The sequence below is a fragment of the Castor canadensis genome, chromosome 12 (assembly GCF_047511655.1).
Source record: "Castor canadensis chromosome 12, mCasCan1.hap1v2, whole genome shotgun sequence".
NCBI classification, from domain to species: domain Eukaryota; kingdom Metazoa; phylum Chordata; class Mammalia; order Rodentia; family Castoridae; genus Castor; species Castor canadensis.
The window spans coordinates 61,177,183-61,198,634 of NC_133397.1; the positions used below are offsets into that span (position 1 = coordinate 61,177,183).

The 21,452-nt window shown below is 42.4% G+C and overlaps 1 protein-coding gene across 1 annotated transcript in view; it reads right to left on the reverse strand.

The window, feature by feature from the left end:
* Positions 1-20,045, reverse strand: part of Tgfa (transforming growth factor alpha) — a 98,631-nt gene extending 78,586 nt beyond the window's left edge. The window contains exon 1 of the mRNA XM_074049917.1: positions 19,617-20,045. Within this exon, the coding sequence (XP_073906018.1) occupies positions 19,617-19,656 (40 nt within the window). The 5' untranslated portion in view covers positions 19,657-20,045. The remainder of the gene's footprint in view (positions 1-19,616) is intronic.
* Between the last annotated feature and the right edge of the window lie 1,407 nt (positions 20,046-21,452).

Here is a 21,452-nt window from a genome sequence, read left to right on the forward strand (position 1 = left end):
AGGGCGCCCCATTGAATGAAGCCACAGAAACTGAGACCACACCCACCCTACCTTTTCTGCCCCTTTTTCTACTTCAGGCAGGAAAGAACATGTGTGTGTGTGTGTGTGTGTGTGTGTGTGTGTGTGTGTGTTGTGTATATGGGGGAGGTCATTGTCGGTCATCATCCTTTTGTGAAAACCTAGTTCAAGGTCATTGAGCAAGTAGCTCATCCCTCCCCTACATTATCTTTTTTCACAGCACTGCCACAACCTAACATTTTATATTTGTTTATTTTCTGCCTCCTTGGCATCAAGTGAGGGGCATGTGTGGTGAGGGGAATGTTTTTGGTTCACCGTATTCCCAGTGTCCAGACAAGCACCCAACAAATAGATTGTGCTAAACAAATGCTTGCTAAATGAATTCAGCTCTGCTCCACACCAAATCTGCCAGGCATTTCCACAAGGACACCCAGGGCATGGGAACCAAAGAAGAAATCCCTTGAGCTCCCATTCGAGCAGGAGAACTTTATAAGGACCCTGTAGAAGCCAGATACTTTCATTCTGGAATAAGAAGGCACCATTAGAACTGTTCTGTCATAGAAGTTCTCTAAGAAATAATGCAGGCATTACATTATTTTCTTCATTATGTGTGTGTGTGTAGTCAGCATTGATGTCCTTTCTGAACAGGTGACATCTGACAGAGACCTGAATAAAATCAGGGAGCACATTCTGAAAATAAAAGGTGGAAGGGCATTCGTGGAAGGGTATTCAAGGAAGAAAGAACAGCAAGTGCAAAGGTCCTGGGGTGCAAGTAAGTAAACTTAGCCTGTCCAAGAAAGAGCAGGAAGGCTGGGACAGGACAGTGTTCAAAATGACGGTGAGAGATGCTGGGGCAGATGCCTCTCATGGGGACCACTAGGAGTTTGAATTTTATTTCACACCAGGAAACCCCTGGAAGACCTTCAGCAGAGGGGTGACAACAACCCTCTCGCTCAGGGTGCTGGAGACAGAAGAAGCCTTAAGGCGGCAAGAGTAAAAGAATGAGGAACCACTGCAGAAGTCCAGGCGAAGGATGAGGGTGGCAGCCACAGAAGGCATGAGTAGTGGCTGGAAAGCAGAAATAGCTCACTGGCTGACAGCTGGCTGTGGGAGGTGCACCTTGGTGTCATCTTCCCTCTGCCTCTACCTGCACCATACTCTGCCTTCTCTCCTTTCCAGGCCATGTTCAACCTTCAAGGTCTATTTAAACACCTATGTTTTCAAGAACCATTTTTGACTCGCTAGGATGAAGACCCTATCTCTTTGAAAAAATTAAAAACCAAACAAATGAATGCATAGGAACACGGGATTAGAAATGCCCCTGAGCTGTCCTGATGTTGTAAGACCTCCTTAACCAGCTCTTGTTAAGGCTTCCTTCCAGGGCTTGCCCACTCTCCCTGAGCTACTTCAGGAGATGCCCAGGCAGGTCCTAGGAATCTCAGGTAATTTAAGGTAACTGAGACACATGTGAAGCCCCAGGGCAATTTAGCTTCCAGATGCAGATGCTCTGCCCAAGGCTTTCTGGAATCTTGTCTACATCTCATCCTGCTCTGCACACATCCCAGCACTACTGCCGGCTGGTTGGCCTGGCAGCATCTCAGGCTCAGAGGGAAGGGCCTGCAAGGGGCACAGCAAATAGGCTCATTGCTGACCTGTGGCCAGAGTGTGAGCAGCTGCAGATGCACAGACCCAGGGACAATGCTCCAGTCTAGGGGTCCATGCCCCAAATGCATTGCCTCTATGGTAGCCTCCACATCTCTACTTCCTTCACATTCCCCACAGCGCCTGTGCAGAGGACTGAACAGACAGCCACACCCCATGGTGCAGGTGTGATGCTGAGATGACTGTGGAGGCCATCCAGGGAGAGGAATCATTCTCTCTGAAAAAGGCAACATCAGTGTATTTCCTGACTAGGAGCAGTCAGAACACTCCTGCCTGCCACTCAACAGGGCCAACACTGGCTGGTGTGTGTGTGTGGATATGGAGTCCTTTTACCCAGCACTAACTATGCTCTTCTGCTCCTTACTATGAGGAAGCAAACACCCCAGCATGCCCTGAAGAACGGTAGGATGCAGCAGTCCAGGCTCCTTGCCTTGCTGGGATACCAATCCTACCTAACAGGGCTCATGAGTACTTCTAAGTGGTTATGATATTGGGTCTAAGGACTAATATCCAAGATCCAAGTACCATTAAAAACCCAAGTACCATCTAAAAAATAATAAAAAGGTATGAGATAGAAGCAACATAACTAGGGGTACTCTCAATTCTTGGAAACCCATTCTTTTTCTCATCTTAAGCAGAAATGCAAATATGCTACACCCCTAGCATCACCTCCACAACGAACCCACAGCAGACATAACTAATTGATCACAGCACTACTTCCCACTGCACTTACCTGCAGCCTCCAATTCCTGCTAAACAGCCACTTCCAAGCAATCACAATGGGCCAAGAAGATGGAACCATGTCCCACTTATGCTCAAAAATTATCTGCTGCATAATAAGAGGACTAAGGTAGAAAGGAGAAGTACAGGAAGGTACAACAGGTCCTGGCTGGAGGTTGGTACCAGTGGGAGGGGGAGGACATAAGGAAAGGGTGGAGGGGGTGAATATGGTGGAAATGTTTATATACTCATGTATGAAAATGGAACAATGAGACCTGTTGAAACTATTCCAGGAATGGGGGGGCGGATAAAAGAGAATGATGGAGAGGGTGAATTCAACCATGATATATTGTAAGCACTTTTGTAAATGTCTCAACATATCCCCAGTACAACAATAATATGACAATAAAAAAAGAAAAGAAAATCTGCTGCTACGTTAATGATGATCGGGGAGTCAGGGGTGGAAAAAGAAAAGGGGGAAGAGAAGAGTGACCCCGGAGGTAAATTATTTGTCATCAATAAAAACATATTGGCCAACCATCAAATGTTACTGCCCAAGTTGAGACTAGGAATGAGAGGAATGGTGAAATAAAATGTTCGCCAAGTAGGACATGAAGGCTCTAGATGAAACCCACATGTGCGTGCACACATACCCTCACCTAATCACACAGAACTATCACTTCCAACAGAGCAGGAGGTCACTTATTGGTATAACTATGAAATGAAAGTCGATTCTTTTTACCCCCAGTGTAAGGGACACAGTGTGTAAGAATAACAAGGTTATTCACCTCCTCAAAGCAAGAAGTTTTTATGTAAACAAAGCTCCCAGATTTTCAGAAAATTCCTGCCTGCACAGCATCTGAAAATAGCTTCTCAGGTGACAAACAGCCCACGTGAAAACAACACCTGAGCTATGTATGCAATAAGCCAACACTGAGCAGACAGTTTAGCACAGCCCAGACTGCTTTACTGAGTTCTCATTATCTTACTGGAGGTCCGGCAAGCCTTTTCTCTAGTTAATAACTTTATCTTCAAGGGCAAACAGGGAGGCCATTTGTCTACTTTTGCTCAGCATCCAGGGGAGTCAGATGTCATCACAGCCCCCAGAAGGCATCCTCAGCTAGCTAGAACCAGCCTCTGGGGCCTTGGCAACCTCTAGGAAGAGGACCGTGCACGCCATGCGAGGCTGGGGTTAGCTGGACCCTCGGCTCATTCACAAGGGCAGCTGCTGCCTGCCTTGCTGAAGAAAGTACATTCAAGGGAAGACGCATATCATAGCTTATTTTCTGGGATTAAAAAACACAGTGCCTGCAGTTCCTTTCTCAAGGCTGGGAGCTCAGATAAATGATTCATCTTTCTCAGACAGCCTGGCTCCATCCTTGGCCTATGAACCATTCCCTGCTAGAGCAGGGTCTTCTCCCTGTTCCAGGCAATCCCTCCCTGCCCCAGAGAAATGGAAAACAACCAGAAAGGGGTTTTGCTTTTTGATTGTAGGAGAAGCTCATCTATGAATGATTAAGCAGGTGGCTTTCTTTTTTTTCTTCTTCTTCTTTTTTTGTGGTGCTATTGGAGTTTGAACTCAGGGTCTTGTGCTTGCTAAGCAGGCACTCTACCACTTTTCAGGAAAGCTCTCTTGTTTTTATCCAGGCTGGCTTCAAACTATCATTCTACCGATAGCCTCCCAGTACCTGGATGTCAGGCATGTGCTAGCACATTCAGCTTGTTTGTTGAGATGAAGTCTCACTAACTTTTGCCCAGACTGGTCTCAAACTGCAGCCCTGATTTCTGCCTCCTGAATGGCTGGGAAGGTGATTACTGTTGGAAAGTGAGCTTTACTTTTCCTTGTTCACATTCACCAGCTTTACAAAATTTAGAATCCTTGGCTTCCAAAGATACAAGCTGAAAAGATGAAAAAAAAGTTGACCCAAAGGGACTGCTCTGTTTCAAAAGGCTAAACATTTTCTTCCCCACTGCTGAAGGCTACAACTAAAATTATCAATCAGCCAAGAAAGAAATGCAAGATGGTGGGCCACTGCTCCTAACACATCAACTCTTTCTTCCCCATGGGTCAGCAGGATGGGCTTTGTAGATAGTCACCAGTTGGTCAACTATTAATTAATTAGTCTCTGCAGTGGATGCAACCTACTTTGAGCAAACCAGAGATGTGAATGGTTTGGATTTATAAATTAAGGGAAGATTGTTCTAGAAAAGAAGCATCCAATAAGGTGCATAATACATGAGTTGTCAATGTGTACAACTTCCTTACCTTTCCCTAAAAGAAGAGGCCACTTGTAACAAACATTTGTAAAATGTCCACTGTGGCGCGCTTCTCTTATACTTGGGGATCCAGACTTGAATCAGGCATAGAGGTGTCTATCTAGTCAGAGGTGTAAAGGCTGCTAGCGAATGCTGACAGTCCAATGACATTCCAACACATAGGTGAAACGGCAAATGCTCTTTTGTGTTCTTGTCTGCTGTTCTAGTGAGTCGATAGAAATGCCTGTGCTTTTTATGGGTACATGGTACCACTAAGGCTGGCGTGAGGAGTCTGAAAGTATGGTACTTATTAGCAAGTGTGCTAATGCAGCTTCTATCTTTAGTTGGACTGTGAAGAACGAAAGGCTCTAATGTGGAAGTGTTAAAAGCTTCCATGTCTTCTACCAGCATTTGTGGGAAAATGCTATCTGGGAGGCATACAAATGTGGGAGGAGGAGGTAAGGCCAGCACCCCAGCCGGGGCCTGCAGGTCACATCCTCTGTGACTTTCAGGCATGTCACTCATGGGGGACAGACTGTACCAATGGAAGAGATCATCCTTTAAAACAAATACCTATTGATGCCAGGTGCCAGTGGCTCTCGCCTATCGGCTCATTTATCTTGGAGAGTGAGATTGGGAGGATTGGGGTTCAAGGCAAGCCCAGGAAAAAAATTCACAAGACTGCATCTCAACCCATAGCTGGCTACTGTAGCTCATGCCTGTCATGAACTGCGTGGAAGCTATGTGGAAGGCTGATTTTGGGAAGATTGTGATTTGAGACCAGACTGGGCAGAAAAAGTTGAGACTCCATCTCAATGGAAAAACAGCTAGGTGTGGTGGTGCACACCTTCATTCCAGCTACAGCAGGAAGTCAAAACAGGAGGATTATGGCCTGGGCAAAAAGTGAGACCCCATCTCCACAATAACCAGAACAAAAAGGGCTGGAGGGGTGGCTCAAGTGTAGAGTGCCTGCCTAGTAAGTGTGTAGCCTTGAGTTCAAAGCCCAGAACTGGCAAAAAAAAAAAAAAAAAGAAAAAGAAATTCCTTTTTGAAAAATTTATGGCAGAAATGAAAACAGGCTCCCATTAACAAATTTATTATAAGCTCCCTGGTACAATATAAAGTATATCAAATAGCATGCTTCATGTGATTATTTGTCAGCTGAACTGGTAAACTTTTCCTTTAATTTTTTTTTTTTGTGGTGCTGGGGATGGAACCCAGGGCCTTGCACATACTAGGTAAGTGCTCTACCACTGAGCCACCCCTCCAGCCCTTGAGCAGATAAACTCTTGACTGAAGAAGGGAAAAGCCCTCTATCATACTTGTTGATGGTATTTCACAACCTTGAGAAGTAGCAGTTTTTCTTTTTAGCCAGCACTGCAATGACCTGCCTGGGAATTACTCTTAATATGTTAAGTATGTAGGGCAGAGGCTGTTTAACTTCGTCACAATATGGCACTCACACATGACCAACTCCAGGCACCTCAGCATCCACAGACTTCCATGATTGACACAGAGAATCAGATGGAGTGGTGGCTAGGACACTAGGGAAGGGTTCTAGATTCAAATTCTGGTTCTGTCGCTTGCCAGCTGTAGGAGCTTAGGCAAGTTACCAAAGATTTTTTTTGTGTCTTGGTTTCCTCATCAAAAAATAGGGATTCTCACTGTACCTCATAGAAGTGCTAGGTGGGTTAAAGGAGTTTCTGCAACACGTAAGGCATTTTAAGAACTTACTAAGTGTGCAGGTGTGGGATTCATCTCAAAGTACTCTTGCCTTGTTATACCAGGAACATTTCTTTTGAGCCCAAGGTGTCCACCGGATAGCTTAGGTCCTTTTGTAATAAAAAACTATGTGTCCATTTCTGCCAGTCTCTATAGGAAATTCAGGGGTAGAGGCAAAGGCTAGACTATGGTTCTTTTTGCATTAATATCACTAAACACCATATACAGTTATGTCTACTAAAGCAAACAATCCATAAAATAAATATTCTAAATAAATAACATCCTTCACCCCATGAAGGTAGATCTTATTTTTGTTATTTTTGTCATTGACTCTACAATATAGCATTAAGTGAATAAAGTAGTTACGATTGGGTAAATTAAGAAACAAATGTCACTAGACTTGGTTCACAAAAATTGCAATTACTGTTTGATCACTTAAAGATATCCTACACGGACAGTTATAGTAGTCCACATGCTCTGTTCATACTATTTAAAAAAATATGCCTTGTCTTTAATCTGAAATCCAGAAAAATCCATTTTAGTTGAAAGGACTGCTTTGTTTATTTTCCCCCTGTTGCACAGTATGGGAAAGAGTCTCTTCACAAGAAACTAAGCTCATATTACATAATGAGTTGATGTTGTTTTCCTAAGCGTAAATCTCTTAACTTTCAAGTGGTTCACTGGTGCGTAACTAGTCCGTTAGCCAAAACCATCTACAACCTTGAAAAGGTTCAAAAAAGAATGTATTTGAAATCATGGCCTCAATAGAAGAAGGTACCTCTATCTTGACCTGAATAAAGCATTACTCCAGGAAATTGAAGTAAAGCCTTTTATTCTTTTTTTTTTCCTCCACAAAGAAAGTAAAAATAGAGCAGAGTTTTGCTTAACTAAGTCAGGAAGAAAACTCGACTCATTGGAACTTCCCATTCACAGTAATAATGGAGACTGCATCAACTCTTTATCATGTAGGAATAATGACTTCACTTGTGATGCTCTTCAGCACTGAGCCCCTGTAAACTTTTGAATCATTAAACAATGATAAAGTTACACAATTCTTAATGTTTATGTTGTCTAACAATGGTGTGAAAATCCATGGGGCAAAAATGAATAAAACTGCAAAGGGTAAGACGAATTCACTTAAAGACACTTCAACCCTCCTGTATCAGAATCGATCAGACATAGCAGGCACAAATCAGTAAAGACATAGTTGAACTCAAAAATACCAGCAGTCAATTGGATATAATGGGCACCTATAGACTACACCATCTAACACACTCTTCTCAATCTTACATGGAACACTCACCCAGGTAGACCTCATTCGGAGCCACAAAACACAACAAATTTAAAGGATAGAAATCATACAATGTATGCTGTGGACCACAGCATATTTGAACTAGAAATCAGTAATAGAAAGATAGCTAGAAAATCTCCAGACACTGGTGATTAAACAACATATTTCTAAACAACACGAGTCAAAGAAGGATCATAAGAGATGTTAAAAATATTTTGAATCAAGTGAAAATGGAAATATAGCTTATTGAAATTTATGGGGTACAGCAAAAGTAGGGTTTAGAGGAAAAATTACAGCATTGAATCACTTTATCACAAAAGAATATCTAAAACTAATAATGTAAGATTCCATCTGAGGAAACTAAAAAAAAGAAGAACAAATTAAATACAAAATAAACACCAGATTCACAAAGCTATATTTCAGTCACTGTTTCACTTAAAGTATCCAAGAATTAGTCATCCACATGGGGTGGCACTTCTCAAACTTTTCCACTAAAACCCCCACAAATAGTAAAGAGCAGTAACTTGTACTTACCCCTCTAGATTCTGGGACTACAGTCTGAAATAACCGAAGTTATTGGGGGGAAAAAATCACAATTTATCTGAAATTTTTTTATCCTAAAAATTAATTTTGATATTTCAATCTTGCATCCTATTCACTAACATATATGAGTTTGTTTTAATCTAGAAAACAATGTTATGACTAGCCAGTTAAGTTCCTTTTGTGATTCTTCAATTAACCTATGTTACAGAGCAATGTACCAAGTATGCCACAGCAAACTCCATAGTACTCCCATTTGAGAAGGGGACACAAAGATATAAATTCTCAGTTCAACAGAATGCCATGAGGAGGATTGCAGGACTGCCTCATGACCCCCAATTCCTGTAGAGCACAAAGTTCCAGAAAGACTAGGAGGAAGGATAAAGCCAGTTTACCAGGCATTTCAGGGCAGTGAGACCCAATGCTCCATCATCCTCTAGCCAAGCTAGGGAATGAGGCAACCATCCTTTCTCTCCGGGAAGAGAAACATACCCATGGTAAGCAATCCCTCCCTCCAGCACCAAAGTGGTAGGGAAGTAGAAACCTCATTACAAGGGTGGAAGGTGATGAGGATCCACAGTAATACACTGTTTACCTTCCTGGTTCTCAATATTTCCTGCACCAATTTCTTGAGGCAATGATACATTCCAACCCATAAGGGTGGTTCATTACCACTGTGATCCTGTGACCAGTGGAACAGAACAGAAACATCACAGAGTACTCTGAATGCTACTAGGAATGCATCAAGTGACAAAGGGGGGGTTGAAATCAGTGAGTGTAGAAAAAAATAATTTAACAGATATTAAAACAACTGGAACATTATTTGGCAAAAAGGCAAATTAGATTCTTTATCTCAAATCTTACACCAAAATTCATCCTGAAAAATTTCATCCTCAAAAGGAGCATCATAGAAGTACAAGGGAAAAATTAAGACATCAAAGAGCCACAGAAAGACATCCCTTCCTACCCTCAAACTATATATTACACAAAAATCATAAAGGAACTAAACAAATTTTAAATCTTTCTAAGTTAAAATTAAAAAAAACCAAACAACTTTACAGCCCACACACAACACTATGAATCTAAAATCAAATGGAATACAGATTAAAACAATTTGATGACATTTTATACAACTCAGAAAATGAAAATAGTCACCACAGGCAACTTTGCTGTGAGAACAGACATTCACACATAGGTGTCAGAAATATAATTTGTACAGCTTTTCTGGAGGGCAGGTATCAAGACACACCAAGAGAAAAAGTGTGAACTTTTCCATTTCTGTGAAAAAATAATTAAAATGTGCTGGTACTAATCTAGCTTGTATGAATTTTCATTTCAGCTTTTACTATTTAAAAGCTTGAAACAATCTATATCTCCATCAGTTAGGGACAGATAAATAAATGATAGAGCTGAATAAAAGAATGTATCATAGCCATAAAATAGATTTATAGACATATGTATATGGAAATATTGTCTCTATGCACTGTAAATGAAAATCAGATTTTAAAACAAAATCTACCAGATGCCATTTTGGGAGAGACAAAAATGAAGCAAATATACAAATATCTGTATCCATGCCCAGAAAACATGAATAGTAGGATTGTTGGAAGCTAAACTTGGTAAGACGCTCTCTCTGGAGAGTTAGATTTGGGGACACTTTTAGATTCTTTGTCTGTAGATTCTGGTTTCTGGCTTCTTTTGGCAAAAGAATGAGCAAGACTTAGCTGAGGCTGGTGGATCCTGAAGAGCCCACCTGGGGGTGCAGCCAGAGGCTATGCAGGTTCCATGGACATGATGTGGCCTACACTGTGACAAGCACAAGGGATGTGTTTGTTCTGGGGGGGGTCTTTAGGGGGAAGGGGGAGGTTGGGGAGGTTGGGGGAGAGTCTAAATCCAGGAGGATTCCCCATCTGTGAGATCTATGAATTGACCTCACATCCCTTAAAAAATGCTCAGGCTCCAGGCCTGCTTTCCTTCCAGTTCAGGGACCTATGATTCATCCCCTGAAACCCTAATTATAACACCCAAGTCTACTATGTGTAAAAACCATCTGCCATTGTTTAAGTCTGCTGCAGGGAGTGTGTATAGCTTGCAACTTGGCCTGATGATGCGTTCCTCCGATGCAAAACCTACAACTCCAAAACCAGTGCAGGTGGCAAGGGGTCAAGCCGGGACTTTCTAACCACGCTCAGTGACAAGTGAGGTGAGCAGGTCATGTTCTGCCATACTTCATAAGCTAATTCCTCAGAGTCACTGCCATGGTAAAAGTCACAAGTCTTCAGCTCTTTCTTTCAACTGAGCAAAGTCTCTGAACTTTGTGTTTTCCTTACTGGTTGCCAAGCCTGGCAGACAGAAGGGAGCAGTGTGTAATTGCAAACCTCATATTTATCAGCTGTGGCTGCTTTTGTGTCACCACATTATGTGTCCATTTAGCAAGCTAATCTCCTGTACCTCTTAGAGGTGCAGGAATTACACAAAGAGTGCCTCAGACCTGGCGAGAGATGACGAAAGCCCTGTGAGGACACATCTATCCTCCATGTGCCCAGCAGAATTGTTTACTGACCTCATTCAAACTCAGATACAAGGCCCTGAAGAACCCAAGCTGCAGATAGTCTCTCTTTAAGAATCTAATATTTTTACCTAGAAGTAATGATCTTAAAAGCAAAAGAAATAAAAAATAAGCGAACAAAATATTCTCTCACATGAGCTCCGGCTGTGCTAATGCAGCGCAATCGTGTTTGGGGAGGTTATCTAAGCATTTTAAAGCTTAAGGAAGCATCAGGATGCTACTTAAAAATCTTTGCTAGGAATCCCAGTGCCATAGATCTTCCAAATCAGCGATGGCATTACTGTACCAACTCCAGTATTGTAATTTATCTACCTAGGCTAATAGGAGCAATATTAATGATGAACCTTTCCCTTGAATCTTGTTTCATGATTTAAAAGAAGTATTTCTCCCTTAAATATCATCAAGATAAACAAACTTTAAGGTAAAATTTATTTGGAGAGCCTTGGGGCTGACTTTGTGAAAGTCACATTAACTGGGGTTGCAGATGCAAAAGAAAAATTTGTAAAGATTATTTAGAACTCTATGCAAAAATTTTAGAAATCTGAGTTGAATAGATGGCAAGAAAAACGTAATTATCAATACTGACTCAAGATGTAGAAAACTTGAACTAATCATTAAACAACGACCAGGCCAGAAGCTTCACAAGCCACTTCCTTTAAGCATTCCCAGAATTATCAGTTTCCATGACAATTCAACTACCAGGGCATAAGGAGACAGGATACTTTAAATTCGTTTTATAAATCTGATGTAAAGCTAATATCAAAACCTTAGAAAGGAAATAAGGCCCCAGTCACATCACAATGGATCAAATCTAGCAGTGTCCACAGAGAAAACTCCCACATAGATATAAGTAAGTTCACATGAAGGGCTTATTTCAAGACGTGAAAGATGGCTTTAACATAAGTAAATCAATAAATGGGCTTAAAATGTTTGAAAAGCTACTGATTTTTGTATGTTGATTTTGTATCCTGCTACTTTGCTAAAAGCGTTGTAAGATCTAAGAGGTTTTTGGTGGAGTCTTTAGAGTCTTTTAAGAATAGGATTCTATCATTGGCAAATAGGGATATTTGACCTCTTTTTTTCCTGAAACATACCCATGCATTATCTCCTCCTGCTTTAAAAAAGTAACAAAATGTTGAATCTGTTAGCAAATTATGAAAAGTATGTTTTGTTGACATCTAAAATATATTCATTTGTGTTCACATATACATATGTATATACATACACACAAATACACACAGAACCAAAAAGTCAGTCTCATACTTAACTGTTAAATGCACAAAAATTATCAGTAAATCCATGAAACAAGATGTCTGCTGCTTTTTTAAAAAAGTTGGTCTTAAACTTCTAGTTGGCACCATAAGAAAAAGTAATAATGGATAAGAATATTAAAAGGAAAGAGGTAGAGTCACCATTAACCAAGATTACATGATCATCTACCTGGAACAAGCGAAGAGAATCAACTGAAGGAATCTTAGAATTAATAAAACCCATTGAAACATAATATGAGAAAACAAAAGCTTTTATATGCCAGCAATAACCAACCAGAATAGACATCAGGGGAAATGTCTCACCCAGTAGGACCCAGGTGCATGAGGACAGGGTCTTTGTCTCCCTCTTGACTGACTCCCTAGCATCTACAAGTGCCCAGCACAAAACAGGTACTCCCATAAATAAAGTGACTGAACAAATTCACAGCAAGGGCAAGAACACAAAGTAATGGGACCTCACTGATATCCCACAATTAGATTCAAGTACTTGTAAGAATTTAGCATATGGTAAAAATGATCTTTCAAATTATAGTGGGAAGGATATAGATCATTCCACAAATGGCAACTGAAACTATTACCTGGTTGACTTTTTAAAAAATGAAATATTTGCACCCCAGAATAAGTCCTTGTTAGAAGATTTCAATAAAATGTATGGGACCACGAAAGAATTAGAAGGAAAAAAGAAAATATTTCCATTATCTTAGATAAAAGGTTTTTTCCTAAGTATACAAGCAGAGTAGAAACTTTTAGTGAAAGATTTATAGTTTCTGCTGAAAAAAATGAAAACCTGAGGCATATTAAAATGCCATAAACAAAGTGAAAGATAAACAATAGATGGAGGAACATACTTGCAGTATATAACAGATAAAGGATGGATATTCTTGTCATGTAAATGTTTTGGTACAAAGTCTTATGAGAAGAATGATCAATATGAAGACAATTTGAAAAGGTTAAAATGGAGCTGCAGACTGGCTCAAGCAGTAAAAGCACCTGACCACCAAGTGTGAAGCCCTCAGTTCAAACCCCAGTGCCGCAAAAAAAAAAAAAAGAAAGATTAAAATGCAAATAAGATGACAAATAGCCCGCAAACATTTTGCTCACCCTAATCAATAGCAAATAAGAAAACTTGGCAGAGATCTTTTTGTCTAATCAACTTTGCAAATGTTAACTGTAACTTATGGTATGTGTTATGGAAGACTGAAGAAGGTGAGCATTTGGATAGTGGTGGAGAAAGTGCTAATTTTGGGAATTTATCCTAAGTAAAAATGTGCCGAACATTTATATACAAGGATGTCTGCTGTATCTTTTATCTTCCTTGACTTTAGATATTATACATTTGATTTATGCTTGTTATAAAAAGTTAACCAGTTCAAACCAAAGCACTATATTATATATGTAGTTCTGGAACCTGCTTTTTATAACTTAATAACATATTATGAAAATATTCTCTTAAATAGCTACACAGTAAGTAACTGCACTGGTATATAAAAATAACCTATTTAAGGAATCTCAAATAATTATAGCAGTGTGGTACTGGTAACAATTCAACAATCACCATCTTTTACATTTTTCTTCACACATGTTAATAAACATTTATGTAGGATGTGTCAAACAGTGGAACTGATGACTCACAAGTCACACCTACTTCAAATTGCTAGCTATTACCACGTTGATTCCAAAAAATGTTGCATGGGTTAATATTCCCAATCAATATGTGCGGATTATTTGAAACAATGTGACATAGAAAAAAAAATCTATTTGGTCAAAGTCCTTCAAAATTGACTACATGTAAATATATGTGTGTATATATATATATATATATATATATATATATATATACACACACACTCACACACACAGAAATTATGTTAAAACCAATGACATAAAGCTGTTTATTACAAAAGACGGTTAAGTAACCAAAACAGGTGAATGAAGTAGTGTGAGCCCCCTGGAACCCATATACACTTAAAGAGTATCTACCTACAGTTATCTATCAGGTTCTAAAGCAAGATGTTGCTCATGGTTATCTTGTGGTGGCAGAATTACAGGTCATTAAAACACTCTCTCTCATGTTCTCCTTAATTTTCTAAATGTTTGAGAGGAAAAATGTTTTTGCAATCATAAAAACATGAAGTCATAATCCATTTTTTAAAACAAGAAGAATACAACATTCTGAGGACTAGTGGCACTGGTGATACAACCACCCTGGATTATCGTAATAGATAGTTGTTTAGGATGAATGCTAACAACACAGGCCAGTGTTTAGCAACTGAGCTATATTTAGAATATCCTGGACTAAAAACTCCATGAGGTCATGCTCAGAGTTCCCCAACGTAAAGATGAAGATCAAGGAGCCCTCAAATTAGTAGAGGAGAGGTCAGCACCAGCCAATGCAATCCAGGGCAAACCATGGAGGAGCCAGGGGTCTGCTCCTGGGCTTTCCAGTCAGAAAAGTAAACACATTAGAAGATTAAAAAAAAAAAAAAAAAAAAAAAAGGCCAAGGACTAGCAGGCTGGTCCTTGACTCCATGTTACACAAAGGAGTTCTGTGTCCATAACTTCTTCTTGAAGAAATCCCAACCATCTACAAGTACTCAAAGAGCTTAGACACTTGTGAGGAAAACAAAAACAAAGGCTTTTGCAATAAGAGGAGAGCAAAAAATTTAATTGCAAATCCCAGTGTGGTGGTGCAAACCTCTAATTCCAGCACTTTGGAGACAGAGGCAGGAGGATTCTGAGTTCGAGGCCAGCCTAGGCTACAGAGTGAGGCCCTATCTCATCTCCTCTCCCCCCAAAAAGAGCTCTAAATGCAAAAAAGTATAGAATCTATTTATTAGGGGAAAAGACTCCACGTTAAAAAAAACAAAACTGTTTCCTCTGTCTTAAGACAAACACACAAAATTCCATTTCAACAAACTTCCAACTTTTTCTAAACCTAGGTAACAACTATTTATTTCTTTAGTTCTATTTCATACACAAGTGCTAATTCATATTGCTTCAAAGGCCTTGACCTAGATTCTTAAAGTTGGTCTACAGGCAACGTGCCTTGCACTTTCTAAGAGATGAGAGCTCCTAAGAGATGGTTCTGGTAGTTGATTTCTGGTTTTCCTGAATTTAGGAAAACTTTTTGCATTTGTCATTTGATAGGGGACATGAAAAAGCTAACCAAAACCAAAAGTCACCTTAAAAGTCTCCCAATCCTCCTCTATCCAGAAGCAATTCTTAATATGTTTCCTTTAGCATAGAATTAAATTCATGCTTTAAAACTCAGTGATCAAAAATATTTGAATAGCAGGAAAACAATGGAGAATTTTTGGCAATTAATTAAAAAAAAAAAAAGCACACAGTGAGTATCAGTAAGCTTGAGTGTAATACCACAGGGCCAGTGTCTCTTCCATAGATAAGAAACAAGAACACTTAGAGCAATTAGGAGCTCTTGGCTGAGGTTCTAACTCTGCTCTGGTCAACAAGACAGGTCTTCAAAAGTGCCTTTAGTAAGGGCTCATAAATCTGTAGCAGTATTTATAAACATCAGAGTGTACTTTAGATACAAAACAATTGGTTAAGTTACAAGGTTCCCCAACAGCAACCGACTGAGGAGTGGTGGCTCTTGAAGTGTCCCTCCTGCCTCCACCTCCCCACCAGTTGCATAAGCCACACCTTAGACCTAGTTGAGCTTGCAAGGTCTACAGTGTGCGCTGGCCGTCCAGGTGATTCTGATTGAAGGATACTACTGTAGAAGATATTACAGAGGTTTTAGTGTGAAACCAAGGACACAGGATGCCTAATTTACTGTATTCAAGCCATTCTCCCTTTGGTTGACCCATTGCCTGTCCCTTTTAGTAGGCAGTGCAGAACCAAGGACCTTGTTCAAAACACACTTTGAAAAGGTCTTTGGAGATAGGTTCAATGGAAAAGTCATGTATTTTTCGTATGTTACCTCAGTTACAGTAATATGAAGCATCATTTACTCCCATAAGAAAAGTCCCCTTTGCAGGGGACATTGAGTGTTTACAGAAAGATCACTTTATCCCAAGGAAACCAAATTTTGGAAAAGCAAATAAGGGAAACTCAGCTTTGAAGGCGTCCATATACACCTCTACAGTCCACATTTTAGGTGAACACTCCCTAATTATGACTGCCCAGTGTGGAAAACATGTGTCCTAGGCAGACTTCCACTGTCTACCCTGAACGATGACATTTTCATGGGATGCAGAAAAGAAATATCTTACTTCAGTCCCCCTACTGATCCCTCTGTCCTGAATTCCATCTCTACCCATCCTATGACATCCTTCTTTGAGGTCTACATCTAGTTCTCATTTATTAGAGCTGCTGTAAAATAATGTTTTTGTATTATAAAGCTCATTTCTGTATCATAAAATCAATTTCATTTTGTGCATAGCCTTTTTGTTTGTTTGTTTGGCTTTTTTTTTTTTTTTTTTTGCAATACTGGGGATGGAACCCAGGGTCTTGCACATGCTAGGTAAGTGCTCTATCACTGAGCTACACCCAACCTAATTATTTTTATAGTTTATAAACAGCTTCCATGTTTACTGTTTCATTTGATTCTCATTACAACCTGTGAGATGAGTGCAGTTTTATTATTCCCACTTTACAGATAAGAAAAGTAGAACCTCAAGAAACTGATCATTGAATATTAAAGGTGAGATCCAAGTGCTTTGCATCCAAAATTAAAAGAATTCATGATGTCAAAAAAGAACTAAACTTAATTGATTGTCATCTGCCAGTCATATTGACCAGAAATCACAGAACTAGGTTTTTAGGTTGGGTGATATTTTTCTGGTTTAGGAAAGGGAAGGAGCAGGGAGATAAGCTCAGTTAAAACAGACAAACTCAGTCATGTAACCTGTAATGATGTCTGGAATTCTATGGGATTCCAAGTAACAACAACAATCATGATGATAGTGTAAATATTAATTAAGCTCTCATTACATGCCAGGCACCATTTCACATTTATTAAGTCTAGTCACTAGCCCTCTTAATATCCCCATTTTACAGATGAGAAAAGCAAAAGCACAGAAGACCTAAGTAACTCGCACAAGAGTACACATCTTGTTCTCTGGACACACAGGAGGACACGCAACTGAAGTGCCAAGCCCCTGTGAGGTCTGCCTGCTAATAGGATGTCTACCTGACATGGGACAGCAGCCACCACAGGAATCTGGATTACATTTCCAATATTGCCATTTGGGCAGTAGTCTCCACACTCCTGTCACACAAAGCATTAATCAGTATTTAGGCTCCAAGTAATCAAGCATCAATCAGCTCAGACTCCTAACAGCCAGTTCCTTCTCAGCCTATCTTCAAGGATTTCTAAATCTTGCTTAGTGATGGAAATCTGGCTGATTTGCCTGGAACTGCCTTCAACTAATTTAAGAAAAATTAGAGAGGAAAGCAGCTTTGGAGGAAACATGGTAAGTTAAAGATGCCTGTGGGAGGCAGCAGTTGTAGTAAATGGAGAGTTAACGGCTCTGATTTTGCTTCTAAAGAACATAAATAAAAAGGAGTCCTTATTGGTATAAATCATTCCTGCCTCTTTTTTCCCTCTACCTTTTGCAACTGCTCACATTTTAGAACTGCATGAACCAGCTTTTATGAATTTATCAATCTTTATGTTTATATACCTTTTTCTTAAGGAAGGAAACAGATCAGGTTGAAGAAAACACTAAGGCAAAAGAGAAAAATTACATGGTGAATGAATGCAGTCTTCAAGTCTGAGTGTGTGATGATTGAGGCTGGAGGTGGGGGCAGGCAACTTTCAAAGACTTGCTCAAATTTGCTTACCGTCGTCATTTTCTGACTCTAATTTTCACTGAATAACCACCTTGAGATCCTAGGAGTTCAATAGAAACCCAATTTAACAGAAAGTTCCAGAATATTCTACATAATCTCTCCCTAAAGCAAGGTCCCAAGCCTGAGCAATGAACTGTTACTGACCCCCAAGTCATATCCCCATTTCTTCCACACGCTTTTATAACCCTGATCCAACTACTTACTGAGGGGTCCTGTGTGCTTTCTTTTCCTCCTCTATAAAATGGAAGCGGCTATTACACTTAATATTTCACACTATTCATTTAGTGTGAAAACTAAATGAGTTAATAAATTAGAACCATGTCTGCAACAGAGCAAGCTCTCCCATGGCATTAGTTATTATTATTACCACTATTATCTGTAAAAACATCATCACAGGGAATCTATTCAGGAGGTTTCCCGCTGTATCTGTAACGTTTCATTGCTTAAAAAAAATTTTTTTTTGAAATGAAAATCATCATCAACACATACACACAGTAGTTCTTGGAAAACGTGTGTGGGTTGGTGGGGAGCCATCCATAATCAAGCCACTTATTGGTAAGTTTTAGCTGAGGTTGCAGCTCACAGCATCTAGGTCCATGGCCCTACATTTTCAACAGAGGATGTTCCCCTCCTGCTGCGGTTCTGGATGGAGAGAAGCATTGCAAGCTGTGGGTCCCTGTACCCCCTGCAATCGTACACGACTTGAAAGAGGCTGCATCTCTGGGCATATTTCTGGGAGGGGTTCCCAAGCTCTAATGACCCTGTAGCGACTTGCTTTTCAGGCAGGGTTAAACTCAGGGTAGCGACGACGGAACAATGCACTTCACCAAAGGCTGCTGCCGTAACCGCGACACCTGGGCTGTTCATCAGCTATCTCTACACCAGAGACAGCCGGCACCACTGGGGACCGGAGCCAGCTAGGCGGCGCGTGGCCCTGCGCCCCCGACCACTTACAGACAGACCTGTGAACTTCACCGCTGGAATGCGCACCCGCTACCCTGACCCGCCCGGGTATGTGGGGTTTAAGCTCCCTTCCCCCACCGCTCGTTCATTTCCAAGAACTCAAAGGAAACTGGCAAAGCTCTGTCTAGGATTTCACTCCTGCCCTACGCTGACACTGAAACCACGTCTCCCAGAGAAGTTAATTAAAGAACAATTAATCCGCACAAAAACCCAAAACCTACCCCAAAGCCCAAGAGCTCTTGAAGTTAGAAGATTGAGGGCGCCTCTGTGGATCGTGAACTCCTGTCCGCCTGGGGTTCAATGGTAGGCAGGGAGACAGAAGGGAAACAGGCGAGGGCCAGCCGGAGGGTCGGATCCCGGCCACGGCTCGGGGTCGGCTCTGAGTCTACACGCCACCGACGCCAGTGTAGACCGGCTTGCAGGCAGCCAGGTGAGCAGGAAGGTGTGGGCATGGGTCTGAGCTGACATACAGCCGCGGCGATTAAAGTTCAAGCCCGTTGGCACACCGCTCCGCTTTCCCCGGCGTTCTCACGCACGGCCCAGGAGGCCACTTTCCGGGGAAAGCCTGGGCACTCGACTGTCCCCGTCTTTGTAATTTTTAGTGACTCCCCTTGCTTCCCACGCTCCGACCCATTACAAGTATTAGCCACCCTTCACTCTCCTGGAGGACACAGAACCCCCACCCCCTCTCTCCCCCTAGAAAAGAGACGTGAAGGGGTGAGGGGAAAGCGGGGTGTCGCGGCGGGCAGGGCGCGCGCAGGGCAGGGCGCGCGGAGGACGGCGTACGTACCCAGCGCGAACAGGGCGAGCTGTCCAGCCGAGGTGACCATTTTACGCGCGGGCGGGCGGGCAGCAGGCGCTCCAGCCTCCTGCCCTCCCTGCGGTGCCCGACTAGCTGAGCGGCGCCGCGGTGCGGGGGAAAAAAGGCGCTGGCGAGGCAGGGCCGGCCCCCGGCGCGGGCGGGCGGGCGGAGGGAGGACCGGGCGCCTCTGCTGGCGCTCCCCGCAGCGCTGCGGGCCGGGCGGAAATGGGAAGGTGGTTACTGTCACCTCTCCGCCACTCGGCGACCGGGGCACTGCTGACCACCCTCCTGCCCCAAAGGGGGGTGTCCCCCTAAGGGCTCTGGAGGTGGGAATTGGGAACTGGGGGCGGGGACGCTGCGAGCTCCGAGTGGGGCGGGGCAACCCGGGACTCCCGAAGCCGGACAGCCCGGGAGCCTGTCACCTAGGCCAAGGCAAAGGCAGGAAGCGCCTGACTGCAGACAACAAGCAGCGCCTTGCGCCCCTGGGCCCCAGCGTGCGGGGTCGCCGCCCGCCGCGCAGCCAGAGTTCCCCGCGCAATGGCAATTTTCAGGCTCTAGGCGGCAGAGCGGAGCCTCCCAGGCTCTTGTCACCTGTGCCAGGGGCCTCTCCCAAGACGGGGACTAGAGAAGCAGTCAGGAGCAGGACCTGCGAGCTTTGTCAGACACCTGCCAAGACTTGGCCCAAGGAAAGTGCTCCCTACCACTTGTTAAACTAGGTTTCCCACCTGCGCTCCCATCCTCATCAGGTCTGCGGACACCTGCCGCTGCCCAGGCAAAGCCCCCCACATTTCCAGGCGGGCACATTGTGAAGATCCGGGAGTCTCTGTACTTCCAAACTGGCGCTAATCGTGAAGAATGGGGAACCTGGTAATGCACCACCCCTACTTTTCTCACCCTGCCGCAGGGAGCTGAGGCCAAGAGTCTGGTTGCATGGGGTCAAGTGCATGGCAAGAAAGGAGTGGGTGATGGGAATCACCTCGGTGGCCCTTTCAGGCTTTGTGGCTTTGAGCTTGTCACCTGAAGGACTGGAAAATCTTTTTAATCAATAGATAATTAGCCATCTTGCAGACCAAATAGACCCAGATCAAGAGGTACATGCTGGAATTTGGGAGGTGGAAGGAGCCAGGGGAAGGCATTCCAGGTGGAGAATGGATGGCCCATAGTTTCATTGGGGACCATCCATAGGGGACATTGTGCCCTCAGAGAATCAGTGGCCAGCCATAGAGTTCACAGACTGATCCTCTTCGCCTTCCTTCCCTGCCTAGCTGCTCCAGGGCAGAACCATTCTTGGAGGTGGGAGTGTTGGGGTGGAGAATCTCTTGCTGTTTCCTTGGCAAGAGGCTCAGATCTTCAGGGCTGATTTTTGCTGGTTTGTTTCATAGGAGCAAAGGAACCAAAATTCAAAAACAAAGCACCAGGCCACCATTGGTCTCAGCATTTGGGGACTGTGTTAGTCAGCGTTCTGTGGCTGTGGTAAAATACCTTAAAAAGAGAAAAGATTTAATTTGGCTCACAATTTCAGTTCATGGTCACTTGACCCTGCTGCTTTGGGCCTGTAGCAAGGCCAGGAGCACATGGCACCTGAGAAACAAAGGGTGGGGTCCTAATATACTCTTCAAGGGCACGCCCCCAATGCCCTAACTTTCTTCAACTAGGCTCCAACTCCTGAAGTTTCCACCACCTCCCAAGAGTGCTGTGAGTTGGGGACCACACCTTCAACACATGAGCTTTGGGTGAACATTTAAGATCAAAACTATAAGAGGTAGGAATTACAGGTGTAAAAAAGGGATTTTGAAAAGGGTGTAAATTTACATTGGCAAATTG